At 51.7% G+C, this 17,325-nt stretch overlaps 1 protein-coding gene across 12 annotated transcripts in view; it reads left to right on the top strand.

Annotated features, from left to right (window-relative positions):
* Positions 1–17,325, top strand: part of pard3ab (par-3 family cell polarity regulator alpha, b) — a 116,326-nt gene that overhangs the window by 66,276 nt on the left and 32,725 nt on the right. For 4 of the 12 annotated variants that reach the window (XM_078099688.1, XM_078099691.1, XM_078099699.1 and 1 more), the window contains 7 exons: positions 2,506–2,701; positions 3,316–3,467; positions 4,210–4,254; positions 6,530–6,760; positions 7,551–7,800; positions 11,585–11,713; positions 15,864–16,145. In XM_078099688.1, the coding sequence (XP_077955814.1) occupies positions 2,506–2,701; positions 3,316–3,467; positions 4,210–4,254; positions 6,530–6,760; positions 7,551–7,800; positions 11,585–11,713; positions 15,864–16,145 (1,285 nt within the window). Of the gene's footprint in view, positions 1–2,505; positions 2,702–3,315; positions 3,468–4,209; positions 4,255–6,508; positions 6,761–7,550; positions 7,801–11,584; positions 11,714–15,863; positions 16,146–17,325 lie in introns of all 12 variants that reach the window. The other 8 variants (XM_078099687.1, XM_078099689.1, XM_078099694.1 and 5 more) reach the window with 5 other exon arrangements.

The following is a 17,325-nucleotide window of genomic DNA, read 5'->3' on the forward strand; positions in this document are numbered from 1 at the left end:
AGATAAAAAACGACTGAAGCCAAATGAAAAGAAAGCGTTCTTCTCACCTGTCATCTCCATCTGTGCACCCACTGTCTTCCCTGCTGGACGCAGAAGATCTCATGATCTCACATGAAATGCCTCCTATCCTGAAGAATAGCTCTCATCCAAGCTAAGGATGACGTGTGGTTTTTTCCTTGCTGGCGGATGGCAGCCCTTGGGTGCTGGCACTAAAACAAAGAGGCTTTTTTCTCCCCCCCACCCCTCCCCGACCTCCCCTCCTCTTACCAGACTAGTGAGTTGACAGATTCATTGGCTTTCTACTCGGTGGCTGCCAGTTGATTGTACTGCAGTGAATCACTCTGTGACATTGATGGGATTCTCAGTGTCACGCATTGGACTGCTTAGGGAAATGGGATTAAGTGGTTGTGTGTGTGTGTGTGTGTGTATTCTCCGCAGAACAGAAGTGGCGGGGTAACGGAGGTAACACACCTGTAGGAGTTCGGCTGGTGGAGTAAAGGTTGTGCGGAATAATGCAGATTCATTATTGGATACTTCTATCTGACGCAAGTTTGTCCAACTACACATTAATCCTGAAAAACGTAATCTAATTAAATAAAATGGACATAACCTAAAAATTAATTCTGTATCATTAGTGTTTATCTTTAATTCAAGATTTTAAATTTTTTTGTTTTTTGTTTTTAATGGAGGTGGACCGCGGCGAAAAGTGCAGCAAATGGGTTATTTAAATGAAAGGTCACTCACTTTGTAACTCATTAGTCAATAGAAATAACAAAACACAGCGACAAATGACTTTTTAAACGGCCTTTACACCCCCACACACACCCCCGCCGCCCGCTGCCCCTCCATCCCTCCCTCCAGCTCCATCTACATCAGGTCATCCACCCTCAGAGCCGGGTAGTGAGACCTGGAGGTCTCTCAAAGCTCTGTAGTCAAACAAACTTTTCCCAGAGCTCAACTCACAACAGACCTTTATGAAGACCCCCCCACCCCCCCCCCCACTCACTCGCTCCCAATTTTAAAACACAGATTAAAGACCAAGTCAGGCGCTGCATATCAATAGCAGTTTTTAAGCCTGGCTTTTCAGAGGCGGAGAAAGGGGACTTTTTTTTTTGCCTCGGCACAGGGACGTTTTTATCTTTTATTTGTGGGGGCGCAGCTTGAATTAATCGTAGTGCTGTGACACAGCAACACCATTGTGTCTGCTGCCAAACGCCTCTTGGTATGTAAGCTGATTAACCAGGAGCGCTTTCACGCTGCCTTTAAACCTAAAAATGCGTTGCCCTTTAAACGGCTCCTACGGTCTCATGCTCCGTGCAGCCGATGTTGTGCACTCGGTGTTGTGCGCAGGGCGTTGTGCACGCTGTGTTGTGCACGCTGTGCAGATTTGACGGTTTCTCAACTATCCTTTTTGGGGCTGAAAGAACTGCGCATTATTGTACAGTAATCCTTTCTATCAGATCCTTATGGTTTGTTAATCATCAACTGCTGCACTTAAAGGTGAGGTAGACCTGCAAAATAGAATGAAATGTTATTAATAATCGCCACAAATACAGGCGGGTGTGTCAACGTGACTCGTAACTTAATTCTCTTTTGGCAACCAAAACACATGTTACATGCTAAGCTAATGAGCACAGGCAGGCTAGCTGTGTCCCAGTGCGTCCAGTTACATGCTAAGCTAAGGTAATGACCACAGGCAGGCTAGCTGTCTTCCAGTGCGTCCAGTTACATGCTAAGCTAATGACCGCAGGCAGGCTAGCTGTGTCCCAGTGCGTCCAGTTACATGCTAAGCTAATGGCCGCAGGCAGGCTAGCTGTGTCCCAGTGCGTCCAGTTACATGCTAAGCTAGGCTAATGACCACAGGCAGGCTAGCTGTCTTCCAGTGCGTCCAGTTACATGCTGAGCTAATGACCGCAGGCAAGCTAGCTGTGTCCCAGTGCGTCCAGTTACATGCTAGGCTAATGACCGCAGGCAGGCTAACCGTGTCCCAGTGCGTCCAGTTACATGCTAAGCTAATGACCGCAGGCAGGCTAACCGTGTCCCAGTGCGTCCAGTTACATGCTAAGCTAATGACCGCAGGCAGGCTAACCGTGTCCCAGTGCGTCCAGTTACATGCTAAGCTAATGACCGCAGGCAGGCTAACAGTGTCCCAGTGCGTCCAGTTACATGCTAAGCTAATGACCGCAGGCAGGCTAACCGTGTCCCAGTGCGTCCAGTTACAAGGAATCAATGTTCTCATCTCACTCTTGGTGTATTGAAGTGCGCTTTAATTTTAGCGGTTGTCCTCATTGTCGGTTGTCCTCAATTTTCTGGTCCGTTAAAATGTGTATTTTGGTTGTTAAATCACCTCTACGGTGGATCAGCAGGGTCCTGTTGTAACACCTCATCATCATCATCACGAGAGAACGAATCCCTCTTTCATAATGAGTAGAAACTCTTGACTGTGAATAAATGAAAAGATCACTGGAAATGAAATGAAGGAAACGCGCTCTCATCTCCTTTCAGGAAACTACCAGCTGTCCCCGACCGTCAACATGCCGCAGGACGACACGGTGATCATCGAGGACGACCGGCCGCCGCTCCTCCCGCCACACCTCTCCGACCAGTCGTCGTCCAGCTCCCACGACGACGTGGGCTTCGTCGCCGACACCACGCCGCCGTGGGCCAAAGAGCCGCCGCCGCCGCCCCCTGCCAACGACAGGTGGGTCTTCTCTCTCTCCACCATCTCTATCATGCATTGTCTCCTGTCTCACCCGTCCCACAATGCCTCCTCTCCAACAGCACTCCTTTGTTCTGCGTCTTCCTCCTTGTTGCTTTCCCCGTCTTGCTTTATCGCGCTGCCTCATTATTTCTCTGACACCCGCTTACGTTCTTCTATCTGAAGCTCTCCTTTTCTGTCATTGTGCGTTTCACATTCTCTGATCTTCTACTTCCACCAGTTCCTCACCTCTTGCTTATTCCCCCCTTCAGTCGTTCTCCTTTGTTCTGTTTTTCCTCCGTCACTCATCGCTCCGACTCTTCCTTTACTTGTTTTCCGCTTTCCTAGATTTCCTTCCATCACTTGTTTACTATATATTTTTTTTCTTTGAAGCGAATGAAGAAGGTCTTTGAACCTTTTGTGCTTCACCTCCTCATTCAACGCTGTCTCCATGACACAGATGTTTATATCCTTTTTTCTTTCATATCTCGTTGTTTTCTTTTTTTATTATAGATAATGCTGTAAATTAGGTTGTGTCTGCTATTCATCTTCTTGTCCTCCCCATCCCTGCTTTGATGCTCTTCAGAACAATAACGTAAGTCTCACCCTCCATCCAGCTCTGTGAATCCAGATGAAAACGACCCGGACGGAACCTTCCTGAGGGAAGGCTTCGGGCGCCAGAGCATGTCGGAGAAACGCACCAAGCAGTTCGGAGACGCCTCGCAGCTCGAGATCATCAAGACGCGCAAGTCCAAGAGCATGGACCTAGGTACAGCTCCAGTCCGCTCCAGGACGATAAGACGCGTGGTCCAAGAGCAGACTCTGTATGGACCAGGCACATCCGCATTAGATATAGGAGGCGTAGATAGTGAAGACAAGTCAACTCTTTAATCTTCAGATCTACATGGTTGGTGCTCAGCAGGTGTCTTTGTGTTTAGAATATGAGCTGTTGTCTCCATCGAGAGGAGTGAAGCACACGTTTCTATCGAGTAATCTTAACGCTGCTCCGCTACATGATCCGATCTGCTGTAACCTCACGTCCTTATCTCTGCATGCCCCTCGTATTCAAATGTATTCCACCCCCTCTCCTCCTCCTCCTCCTCCTCTCCGACGCCGCGACTGTCGCCAAAGTCGAGAACTTCTCCGCGTCTATTCACCTTGAGATGGTTCCCAAGCAGTGGCTGATTGCTTTGGCCTCTCTGCTCGCACTCTCTCCGTAATCACATCTAATCTTCCCGGCCAGATTGCCGCTCTGCGGCGTGTTGATACCACAACAAGTCTGATTGCTCTCCTCGGAGCCCGTCCCCCCGCCCCCACCCCTCCAGCTCCCCACCTCCACCTCCTCGTCTCGCATGGCGTCCGACCCTAATTGAGACCGAGCGGGTTGTGATGTTTGCAGTGCTACTTGAATGCTGCATGTGGAATGTCATTTGCACTAACCTGAACCCCAAATGTTTGTATGCCCCCCCCTTCTTTCCTCGCCCCCCCCCCCCCCCCCCTTCCTTTAACAGTAGCCGACGAGATTAACCTCAGCCCTCGACCCGAGAACAACGCAGGTAAGACACTGGAAAGGCCAAATGGAACTCCCCTCCATCGCCATCGCTTCTCTTCCGCCTCTCCTCCTCCCCCCCCAGTAGACGTGATTCATTCAGACAGTAATGCAGCTTTACGACGTTATGCAGCATGATGTTTTATTATCCCATCACATTCAGCTCATTGCGACTTCTACGCCTTCATTCATCCAGCAAAGGAGGGAAATGACCTGATGGCTCTCGTTAAACATTCTGTGTGATGTTCGTTTACGCCGTTTATTCAATGAGTGCGACCAGAACCTGCTGCTCCCAGTGCTCCTTTTTTCAAGATGAGCGCAGGAAGGAGGAAGCTGTGCGTCGCCTCCTCCTCCAGCAGGGAGGGGGGGGGTGGGGGGGGCAGCAAAACAAAGAAATCAATAGCAGTTAAGATGAACATTATATTTCGACATCACACATCCGTTCTAACCGCGAACTGAACTCTTGAAAGGTGGCAGAACCCCTTTTTGTAAGAGAAAAACAAAGCGCTTTTTATTTTAGCTGTCAGGACGGTGCAGCTGCAGATGTTTCAAAATAAAAGCATACTAGAAAGAGGAGGCCGAGTGCTTTGAGTTCCGAAGTGACCTCGTTACGCGGACAGATTTGCATAATACAGAAACGTTGGGATCATGCTGTACGTTAGTGTGACATTCCATCCGTCTGACTGTTGCCTGGTGGATTCTCCAGTTTATTTTCACTTTGCGGGGCCTCGTGGTGTCGCTTTGCCGGCGTTAAAATAAAATCTACTGCCCGCGGTACGTGGGCCAGAGACAGCCGCGGGAGACACGGGGCCCCCTCGTCTTCCTGAGCCGTGATTGGCCGACGCTTTTATTGACACAGTCCACCGCCACGCGTTGAAGGAGGACACTTCAGTGATGGAGGACAATGCAGACGTTGTTGTTGTTCCTGGAGTGACTAATGCTCTGTTGAGGACTAGTGACGCTCAGCAGATGACGAGGGGGGAGGTTCTATACGGAGGAGAAGTCGATGGTCATTGTGACCTTGTTGTTCCGGCTGCGGCGCGTTTGTCGCGGTAAGCCCGCCGCCGCTTAACTTTTTGGGATGGTGTTTTTCTTTTGCTCGCTCGTCTCCGTCTGTCCAAACACACACAGGCGCAGATTACTCAAAGCCCGCTGACTGGTTGCCAGATTAGAAATAATCCATTTGGCTAAATGTTTTATTGTTGTTCTAATGCCTGTGTGACCAGGTGGGCCAGAGACGGGAGCGATATTTCATCACCACGTCTTTGGAAAGTCACTTAGAACGACAACGCGCTGGTCATGTTAGTGACTAAAGGCCATTTGTCAGAGCGCCAACGCGGTGTAAACCATCATTTTCTTTGTGGCTTTTTAAAAAACTGCCACTGAAGTGTGACTTAGAATAAAGTGTGTGTGCGTCTCTCTCTCACTGCATTTACTCAATTTTACATTTCATTATATTCCTGCCAGTCTCGCTGTAAACGAGAAGCGTGGCAATGTTTTTTAAGCTCACTTCCAGACTTTGAGATTATTCTACAACGCTGGCAGGTCGTTTGAATAAATTTAAATATATCTTTTACCCTAATTTGAACATTTTATTTTGTTTCACAAAGCCCTGCTACTTTATTCTTAGAATGCTGATTGAAATCACCTAAAGAAACCGTTATTGACGTGTGACTGTGTGACTCAAAGTGGTGCCGTTGGTCCCTTCTGAAGACCCAAATCTATAAAAACGATTCACAAATAGTTATTTATCTCAAAAGGCCACTGTAGCGTTTCATAAAAGTTACTAAAGTAGAGCTTTCTGTCTGTGACATTCGTCTTTCTGTCCTCCATGTTCCCTCAAATAGTCTTAATTTAATTAAACACGTCACGTTTTGCCTATTTTGCCGATGTTTTTTTATTTTGTTTCGTTCATCTTGGATTTTGAAGTCAGTCAAGAGTTTCAGGAGAGAATTTTCCACACGCGACCTTTCCGCCTCCTTCTTGGTTTGATGTTGTGCTGCTGTGAGAGTTGCTTATTGGTCCTCTGGCGTCTCGCCACGTCCAGGTAGACGAGTTCCTCCTTCGCCGCTCGTTGAGCTGAGAAGCTCCTCGGTAGCGGCGGTTGGAGCGGCTGATGCTCAAAATCCATTTGTTGACATCTCCAAATTGTATAAAGATTGGCAGCAGTTTGATAACAACATGTGGGGACCTGAGATCGATCCTCATTGGATAACACGCGATGCTCCATTGAGGTCTGCTTGATTTACTCACCAGTGCAGACGTCGGTTTCTCCCCACCAGGTTCCTCCACGAAGGACGTGGGCCCGTCCCTCGGCCTCAAGAAGTCCAGCTCGCTCGAGAGCCTCCAGACGGCCGTCGCCGAGGCGACCCTCAACGGGGACGTCCCCTTCCACAGGCCGCGCCCCCGCATCATCAGGGGGCGGGGCTGCAACGAGAGCTTCAGAGCGGCCATCGACAAGTCCTACGACCGGCCGGTGGCGACGGAGGAGGACGACGAGGGCATGGAGACACGTAAGACGTCCACCGGCGGCCAACCGACCGCACCCCGTCCCCACCCCACGTCCCCCCCCCCACCCCCCTCATAGTTCTGAAGTAGGAGAGCAGGGCACGCCGTCACTAACACTGGCCGTGCATGGGAGTGACTCCTGACTAACGTTTGATATCTGGCGGCTGGTTGCATCGCAGCTTGTGGCGCTGGCGTTCTGCTGAGGCCCGACGTAGCGGCGCACTGGACGCTGAGGTGGAGGAGGACGAGCGGGGAGAATCGCAAAAAACCCCCGCCATTATTTCCTCTTAAAAGGAGCAGTTCAGGTGGTTGAGCCACCAGATGCCACGAAACGCTATTAGCACCGGTCCTTTACTGCGTTTCTACTGCTGCTTCCACGGGTGGAGTCAAATGACACAACATAGAAACGTTTTCACAGCTTTCAATTCTTTCCAGGTGATGTGTTGTAATTATTTCATAGTTTGATCAACAAATGAGATCACAACCAACTTAAAAGGGAAGGCCGCCTTCTTCTTCCTTTATTCTCTTAAAATTAAATATCAATCGCAATTGTTTTTAATCTTTCATACTAAAAAGAGACAATTTTCCGAGTGTGATTCTATCCGCATTAATCTGAATCTCATCTTTAGTATCTCGTGTCTTTGATTACTGTCCGTGTCATTTGTTAAAAGGGCCTATTTGCACTCCGGTGATCACATCACGTTCATGAGACTTCCTTTCATTGCACTTATTGATCGCACGTCACAGCTCTAACTCTCTGCGTCCCCTCCTGCCATGTCCGTCCCCCGTCTCCAGTGGAGGAGGACACTGAGGAGAGCTCCCGCTCGGGGAGGGACTCTGTGTCCACGGTGGCCGACCAGACGCCGCTGTCCGCCGCCGCCGCCGCCGAGAAGCCCCTGGTCAACGGCACCAACCGCACCAAAGAGGAGAAGAAGAAAGACAAGGGAGGGAAGGAGAAGAAGAAGACGACGGTGGAGGGAGGGAAGGAGAAGGAGAAGGGGAAGGCCAAGAAGGGCATGCTGAAAGGCCTCGGGGACATGTTCAGGTAAGAAGGTGTTTAATCTGCACAAAAGTTGTGCGACGCGGTGCGTTAGTGTGTTACTGCGTTCTCATCTACCCGCTCAGCTCAGAGTCTGAGATCATTGGAGGGGCTGAGCGCTCGATATCACAGCATCTGTGAGACACACTGATCAATATCTACTGCAAACAGCTGATACGTCCTTATTGAGGGGGTTCTGTGTCCTGGGGACGTGGACAACCCGTGACGTTCTTTGGAGAAGTAACACATTTGACCACACTTTTGGAAGGCTGCGACGTCCCCGGAGAGGTTGGGGGGGGGGGTTATTCCGAGCGCCCCAGAGGAGCCGGACGCGGCCCAGCTGTGGAGGAAACGCTAATTAGTCTCCAGACGACTTGACCTTTCCTGGTTTATTTCCCCCCCCGTTATCAATTCGGCGTCTGCAGCCTGTGAGATTTTACCTGCCAAATAATCCCGGACACATCCCATCAGTGTAAAGTCTGTAGGTTCTGCAGCCTCCTCGTTGGCGTCTGGGTCTGTCCTGCCTCCTCCTGATTGGTGGGGAGGCTTCTGGGGCCGGCCAGTAATAAATCCGTGTGTCATATTAGCCAAAGCGGCGGTGACAGGGGAAGGGAAACGGTGACTCTTCTCTGAGAGGAAGGTAATGAGCTCCTCGGAGAAAAGAGGGAGCTTGGAGGCTGATGGTGAGTGATGCCTCGTAAGGGAGAGAGAGATCCAGTAAGTGAGCCGGAGGAGTCCCGTCAAAACGCATGTGGATTAAACTCGTTTACTGTCCCATCAGAGCGTTGGTTTTATTCTCCACTGGAAAAGGCTTTTAACACAATAAACTATTGTCACGGTCCGCGAGCTCTATGTTGGTCTTTCAGCGCCGTCTCACGTCTTCATCAGCAGAGTTCCTCTCTGTCCAAAGCCGGCGAGAGCGTTTCCCATCAGGGCCGTCCTGAGCACTTAGAAGCTCCTCTCAAACACTCGCCGATGGACTGATGTTGACGATCGTGATTTGGGTTCCTCGTCGCGGTGATCTTCGGTCCTGCAGCTCCTCTTCCCTCCTCCCCAGACGATGGCGTTTGGCGTCCATTGTCGGAACATCAGCGCTGTGGCGCTGTGATCGGCCCAATATTGTCCACTTGGGATCTGCTCCATTGAAGCTCTGATGACGCCTGGTGTGTTCACCCATTTGAAGGCCCGGTTCATATCACACACCCGACTAACGGCAGTAGTTTCCGTGTGGATTCATCCGTTCTGATTAGTTGGATATTAAAGGGGAGGGGAGGGGAAGGGGGGCGGGGCGTCTTTGAAACGGCCACTTGGTTTGATTGACAGGTGATATGTGGGAGCCACAGCTGAGCCGTTGAGCACTGAAAGAAGAAAGCTGTTGAACCCAATGTGCAGGTTTTACTCACCGAGAAACAAAAGGGTCGCTGGTATTATCAACGCGACACCCCCCCCCCCCCCCCCCCCCCTCCTCCTCCTCCCCAAGTGGCTTTTCAGAACAGTGGTGCAATAGTGTCAGGTTATTGCACTTGTGTACAATGTCTGAGTGTAGGATGGGGGGTGGAGTGGAAGCCTGTAGAAATCCTGTGTGTGTGTGTGTGTGTGTGTGTGTGTGTGTGTGTGTGTGTGTGTGTGTGTCAACAGAGCTGCCACTGACTGACCCTCTCATGTCTCGAAGGCCTCACACTCGGTCCCAATCAAAGCCTCATTACCCTCAACCGCTGCCAGCGAAGCACCCTGCCAGCTCCGTATCCACCCCCCCCCCCCCCCCCCCCTCAGTCTGCTCGCTTGGCACCGGCTTAGAGACCGACCGCCTTTGCCCAGAATTTGGAGGGCTGTGCTAATTTTCGCAGCGGTTGTGGTGTGTGGTGGGTGAGCCGGCCCGAAAACGCGCTGGGACGAGTTCAGGAAGAAGAACATTATGGAAAAGAATCTCAAAGTACAACTGTGGCTGATGTTCGTCGTTTGTTTTTCATCCACTGACGTGTCATGGAAAGATGTAAGAACGTAAATGCCGCGTCTGTCCTTTTGGGAATTGAGGCAGGACCAACATTTCTGAAACATCACTGGCACACTCGACATTCTCCTCGATGCCTTCGTGCTCTACTAATATTTCAGTGACATTAATTCTGGACTTCATGCTGAATTGCCCCCCCCGACTTACCGACCGGCCAGTGACATTTCGGCGGCGCCGCACGTCCAGAAGCCACAACTGCCCACGACACCTGCACACTTGTTTAGCGGTACGCTGAATAGAATTAGCTGAATCCGTGACATTTTAAAGTTGTCTATCCACACCGCACAACCCCCCCCCCCCCCCCCCCCCCACCCATCAAAGCCTCTTTATCGACGGCGTCGAGTCTCACGAGAGGAGGCGGGCCTAACTGTGCCTGGCATATAAGATTATTAAATGCCGCCGTCTCATGGTTGATGCTCGCTCCCTTCAAAGCCTTCCCGTCCCGCCGTAAATCTCAGCGTCTGCGCGTTGTCGTGCGTGTGCGTGTCTCTTGTAAGAGGCTGTTAATGAAAGTTAGTGGCGTGGAGAGAGGACGCGTCAACCGTCCCTCGCCGTGATCGATCACTCCGGCTGGGAGCATTAGCGGCGAGCCGTCACTCCGAGCGGCGGGATTAATCAGGTAATGGGCCGTGGTCTCCGCCTCCTCGCTCCCGGGTTTGTCTCTTGGAAAGCTCGTGAGCGGACGCCTTCGGGTCGGAGTGATTGATGCATGGAAGGCGTGACCAGACCCCCCCCACCCTGTCCCACGCGGACACGATGATGAACTGATTAGAATTCATGTCTCTTACATACGTTCCTCTCCACTAAGCCCTTTTCTTTGTTGTTTTCACACTGTTCCCTTTAATGACGTTGCATCTTCTCGCCTTTATTCCAGCGGGTTTATTCTCTTTGTGCGTCTGTCTTCAATTCACTTTGCTTCGCCTGGTTTTTCGTCTCCCGTCTGTGTTGCTTTCCGTGCAGATTCGCGCGTCCCGCCGCGTCTTTTCTCCCCTCACATCTGGACAATTGACACGTTTCTTTCTTCTCTTTAATTCCTAAACGCGCTCATGTTCCACCTGTCTGTTTACACGTTTCTTTTTTTTTCCCTCTACTTTCCGTTTTTCATTTTAGTTTGACTCTTCAGGCTCTTTCTCTCCCTCACACACACACACACACACACACACACACACACACACACACACACACACACACACACACACACACACACACACCTGTCTGTTGCCTTTGTGCTCCCCGCTGTAGTTCAGCTCTTGTTTCATTCATTGAGTTCCTCTCGGGCGTGTTCATCTTTTCCTCTGCTGTTCACCGTCCTCTTTCCTCTTTCATTACCTTCATTACCCCCCCCGCCCCCCCGGTTTCCCTCCCCACAGCTTCTGTGGAAGTAGTAGATATTCTCTGCAGACCAATTTGCCGGTGAATAATCCCGGAGGTTCATTGTGGTCTTTTCTCGGGCTGCAGCTTTACACAGTCAATCAAGCAGAGATATCTCCGCCCCCCCCCCCGTCAATGCAATCACAGCGCCGGGCCTCCTCGACCCCCCCCTCCCAACGGAGGCTGGCTTGAACTCGTGAGACCACGTTGTCAATCCGATGTAACGTGTTTAATCAGCGCACCTGCACGCCATCGGCCATGTTTTAAATCGTCAGTACGTTTCCTTGAGACCCCGACTTTCCATCTTCTCGCTGCTCTTGTTTCCTCGCCCTCTGGAGGAAGTCGATCATGTGACGGCAGAAAGGGAATTATTACGTAATTCAACCCTTTTTTTTTTTTGCTCTCCAGGTTCGGGAAGCACCGCAAGGACGAGCGGCCCGGAGAAAAGATGGACCGAAAGGGCTCCAGCAAGTGGAGGACGGAGGAGACGCAGGTCTCCGATGAGGAGACGATGAAGATGAGGATGGAGCAGGAGAGGTACGGTCCGTGGACTCTAAGTAATTGAGGTCTGGTGAGGAACACCCGATGAGAGCTTCTGGGTCGTCTCCCCCGCGTGCCTGCTCCGATGAGCACCTCCAGGCTCACGTGTTCCAGAGCCGCCTCAGAAGGAGCAGTGGTCACCAAACCTTCTCAATCATCTCATGTGCTCAGCAAAGTGAGGAGCAGATGATCCGATCGATGGAATTTTACAGACTAAACCGAACGAATGTGTCAAGCGATAAAAAGACTGCAGTGGCGACATTCTGGATGCAAACGGCGCCCGAGGTGGTCTGAGCGCCATCTCGCATTAACGGTTTGATAAATGAAGAAGCGGCGTGACGATAAGGGCGGAGTGCCGTGATTGGTTCAGGCCGCTCGAAAAACCCAAACCGCCCAAAGACGTGGGGTGGCTCCCCCCCTCTCCTCGCCGGACCAAATGTCACGCGGCACCGGGCCAGGCTCTCTAAATGCCAAGGCCATTACCGGCCCGCCAGCTAATTAATTCCCCCGCTGCGGGGGGGGGGGGGCAGGAGGCGCCGGTCCCCTCGCTCGCTCCTTATTCAAATTTGCTTTTGTAATTCCCTCTTTTGCGCCCGCGGCGCAGATAGTCCGATGATATGATAACAGCAAGCCCTTAGTTTTAATTGGCACCGGGTCAACGTGGCAAATGCCACCTCTGATGACTTGGTTGTTGCCCCGGATTCGTCTGTGCGTTAATCCCATCCGTGGCCTCTCTGTTATTCCCATTTGTTATGGAATGTTCGCACACTGAAACCCACCCAGGGCCGCTTAACGGTGTTCGTAACCTCCAGCGCTGCTTCTCACCACAGGTACAAATGGGGGGGGAAATGAACTCGGGACCCTGTTTCCTGTTTGTTCGTCTTTCAGGCCCGAGGCAGAGAAGTGCGCGATGGGTTTAGTTGTTTTGTCGGTTTGCGTTTCACGGGATAAATGAGGCGAACGGGTGTAAGAGGGACAGAAATCAGCCCGACGAAGGAGGAGCTAAACCTCCCCCCCCCCCCTTCCCCCCTTCGCCTTCCCCAAGCACCTGAAAAGCACAAGCGCTCCTCTCGTTTGTATTTAACCACCGGCTGAGATGCACTGATATTGATTGATTGATTGGGAGGGGGGGGCGGTGCTTGTATCCCACTGAGAATGCAGAAGACCGTTGCTGCTTCTGCGTGAAACAATGATCCAGTTAGCCGCGTTCCACCGCGCCCCCCCCCCCCCCCACCTCCCCCCGCCCATCGATCGCTCCGCTGCCAGAGGCTTAATCCAGCTGTGATCGACTCAGGGATGGATTCCCTCGCAGGTTTAAGTCTCTGGTCCCATCGGGCCCCCGACTCCGAGCCAGGACAACAAAACTAGATGGGACTGGTGTTTGCGGGGGGGTCGGGGGGTGGTCACATGAGCAGCAGGTAAACATGCACAAATATGGATTCACACCATCGGTCATGGAGACCAAGACGTGGGCATTGATGGAAACTGATTTTTGCTCCAGTGCTACTGAGCATGTGTGGTAGCTTCTATTTGATTGGCCAACACAGCAGCCATTTAGAGCCAAAGAAAACGGGCTGGCGGGGGTTGATTTTAAACATGTAGTCGAAATCCAAATACCGGCTAAAACTAAACTACCAAAATGTTCTAATTACGCGATCACGTCTTCTTCCTGTGGATGCAACGTAACCTTTAGTTACATGCAATAAACGAGACGTGTGTGTGTGTGTGTGTGTGTGTGTGTGTGTGTGTGTGTGTGATAGCAGACCCGGGCCCCCCTGCGGTCTCGCGCCGACGCTACTCGCCATAAAACACTTCCAGACGTCCAGCGTTGTAATTCCAAGAGGGCTTTCAGCAGCCATCTTCCCGCCGCTGGACCTTCTACTTTCATGTACTTCCTGCCTTTCAGCGCGGCCCATCAGTCGCGTCAGCGCCGCCGCTAAGAGGAAGGTTTATTGCGCGGCGGTTACACGGCCACATAATGGACCATTGTTCTGGCTTGATGTGGTAGAAAGGTCACTGGTCAAACACATTTCTTCCCCATAATGTCCCGTCCTGCCATTTCTATACCCCTTTATCTGCTGCCTCTGCCACGCTCTCCTTTCTTGTTCATTCTCAGGGCCCCCGGCCCCCCCCCACGCCCTCCAATCTGTCACGCTGAGAGTTTTTTCCCTCCCGTCGAGGTTGGCCGTTGGAAAGAAAGCAGGGTGTTCCCTGCGTAAATATTTTGGGAGCGAAAGGCCAACGATTAGACCAATTTGTGGTTTTCCTTCCTGGCCCCATTTTAATCGGCGTAATTGTGTTTGTACAATTGCACTTTTTAGCAACGTTGCTCTGCGAGTTAGATGGAGGCTGGGATTTAATCTGTGAGAACACACTCTAAAAGCATCCTTCATAACACAACCCCCCCCCGCTCCCCCTTCCATAGCTTCTGAATAATGTCCAATGTCTTCTCCCTGTTGAACATGGGGGGGGTCCCAGCGGTTATTCACTTCAACACCCCCCTCTGCTCTTTGTGTTCCATCGGCTGTGATTCATCCAGCTGGTTCCCGCACTCCTAATGGATGAGGATCGGCCGCGTTTGGATGACGCGGGGGGCTTTAACGAGGGGGGGGGCAGCAGGAAGTGTCGTTTGAGCTTCGAACTCTCGGTCGAAACATTTGTAGACGTTGCTCGCGGCGCTGGGAAGTTGTGATAGCTGTTGAGAATGAAACCCAACGGGCTGATGGATTGGCCCTTCGGCATAAACATACACGTCCCCGACCTGTGTTGACCCCCCCCCCCTCCCCCACATGCAGTCAGCCTTCTTCAATGCTGCGGCCCCTACTAGGATGGAGACTGCGTCCTTTCTCACACACCACAACTGGTTCAAGGCTGCATCCGTCCTCTCTCAGAAAGCCGCCGTGTGTGTGTGTGTGTGTGTAGGTGTGTGTGTGTAGGTGTGTGTGTGTGTGTGTGTGTGTGTGGCCTTATCTTATCAGCCACTCCACTTGTGGGTACAATCAGTAGCTCCTGCTGCTTCTCTCTGGTGGAGGTCTCTGTTGTTGGTCCGTTTTAAAGATAGATCCCCGGGGGGGGGGGGCCCGCTTCCTCCCGCGCTGTTCGATAAGTGCTGAGCCGACAAGTAGAGCCGAGGCGGCGTGCGGCAGCGACACGGGAAAGTTGTTGGAAGAAAGGAAAAAAAAAAAAATGTGTTTCAGTCGCAGCCTCGTTCCTTCAATGCCGACTCCCCTCGTTAGTTATTGTTTCATTACGCGCAGCGTGCGCATTTGGCCGAGGAGGCGATTACCATTTTTAGCCCGTTGAGTTTTTTGTCTCCCCCCCCCCCCCCGCCCAACCTCGTCACAGGGGCCGTCCTCTTCTTTCCCTCTGCCGGTAAAGACTTGCCCGGAGAAAAGACAGCGCTGTGCTAATTGGTAGTTGTAAAGCTCTGATAATTGGCGAGGCTGTAATTACGGGGCTGCGTGATAGGTTGCCCCCCCCCTCCCCCCTCCTCCCACTCCTCCCCCCCTCAGCAAATGGTTCTGCCAGTTACTCAACAGATAATGGCCTAAAGGGAGATAGTGTGTGTGCGTGAGGCACAGATGTCAGAGGTGTGTGTGAGACGTGGTAGCTGTGCATTAGCAGCTCTCTGTGAATACAGAGTGCTTCCTGTGCGTTGTGGGGGGCGACGCACTATTATGCATTGTTTATGGTATTTATGTGGGGGGGGCATAAATAATAGGCTCCACATATTCTGTCCTTCGCCTGTAATGGAGAGTTAAAACGGCACGATAAACGATCCCTCATCGAGCTCATCGGGCGCTGGGAACCAGTGAGGTGACACCACTAGATATCAGGCTTTATCTCACTATTTAGATTAATGCAATATAACCGTCAGTGACGTAGTTGACAGACGCATCCCGTCTGTTCAAATCCATCAAAATGGACGGAGGTGTTTGCTCAATGGCAGTTTAATTTGCTACCAACGCAGCTTAGTTTCTTTAGCCGTAAAGATGAATGGGCGTATTTGGCAGGGCGGTGTGCATTAAAATGCCCATTAGACCCAATATAATGCTTCATAGCCACATTGACAATACATCAGCCAGACACAGGAGCCGCCGCCCCCCCCCCCCAGTATCAACATCTGTATCACAATCTTCACCATCAGGATCCAGGCCAAGACCAGAGAGCTGCGGGAGCGTCAGGCCCGGGAGCGCGACTACGCCGAGATCCTGGACGTCCGGACGCCGGAGCGGGGCTCCGAGGAGGAGGAGCACCCGTACGCGGGGGTCAACCCGCTCAACAGCTCCGTGGACAGCGGGCACAGCCGGCCCCAGAGCCCCCGGGACGACTACCCCCACCCGCAGCCGCTCCACCCGCACCAGCGCTCCGACTCCCCCTACACACAAGTGGGCAAGGCCCGCGGCGAGCGGCCCCCGTCCGCAGACAGGTAGGCGAGGAGGGCCGAGCATGAAGAGTAACACCTGGGGGGGCATGCCGACGGGGCCCGGGTGGCGTTATGCAGATGCGCGACAGACACGCAGTCTGATTTAATTAGGTGGGGGAATTCACGGGTGATTTAGACTCTAATCATTGTTATATTAAAGTTAATAGTTTCACTCATTTTCCACACAAGCACTTTTTATTTCCTCCTCTGTGCCCCAACGTGAGACTTTGCTTAATGCCCCCTTTTTGAAGTTTTGTGAGAAAGCCCCCCGAAGCCCCCCGAAGCCCACACAAGCGCCGGATTAACTCCGAAATCATTTCCATAGACGGCTTTTTACAATAGTTTAATAATTGAAGTTATTCAGCAAGAGGATTTAAAGTATTTACCAGTTCCAACGTCAAATGTGAGGATTCGCCAACTAGTTTTTTCATTATTGTAACTTTGGCCGTTTCCTCTTTACAGCTTGTTCACATTTACAGCTGAAATGATCAAATCCGTCGAGAATAAAGTCCCCCATTGATTCTCTTAAAGCGATAACCGTAACTTGAGAAGTTCTCTGTGCCGGGGCTTCGGAGCCTAAACTCTTTATTGCGTTTCATTCTTTTAGACCTGAGAGATTAAGCTGAGCTCATATTGGTCCTTTCAATTAAAGGCAGCAGCAGGTCTCCTTTTGTTGGACTTTAATAATGTGTGCATGTGATTTTGGACGCAGCCTTTGTATTAATATCCTCACACTGTACGTGCCCCTCCCAGCCGACCCCGGCGCCCCACACTTGAAGCCCTGGCTCTTTTGGCGGGGGGGGGGGGGGGGGGGGGGGGCTCCTTTAAGGTATTATGTTCTAGTAGATCGCCGATCGTAAGGAAAACAAACCTCCCGAGAGAGGCAGGAAGCGCGTTTCCTGTCAGCTCCCCACTGGACAGGAAGTGAGTTGGACCCGGCCGTGCCACCCGGGGGGGGGGGGGGGGGGGGGGTCGGGGGGTGTTTGTTATTACAGGATTGGAATGGCAGCCCGGACTGATATCGGAGCTTAAGCACCGAGGAGATTTGATCGAAGCAATAACACGTCCATAGAAAGGCCGAGTGAAGGAAAATGTCCCTTTGCTCCTTCGCACAGGCTTTTCTTTTGAAAGGACGAGCCGCCCTGATTGGTTAAAACAATCCCTTCGAGTCGGCCCGGTTCTG

The sequence above is a fragment of the Gasterosteus aculeatus genome, chromosome 3 (genome assembly GCF_964276395.1).
Source record: "Gasterosteus aculeatus chromosome 3, fGasAcu3.hap1.1, whole genome shotgun sequence".
Taxonomy (NCBI): Eukaryota; Metazoa; Chordata; class Actinopteri; order Perciformes; family Gasterosteidae; genus Gasterosteus; species Gasterosteus aculeatus.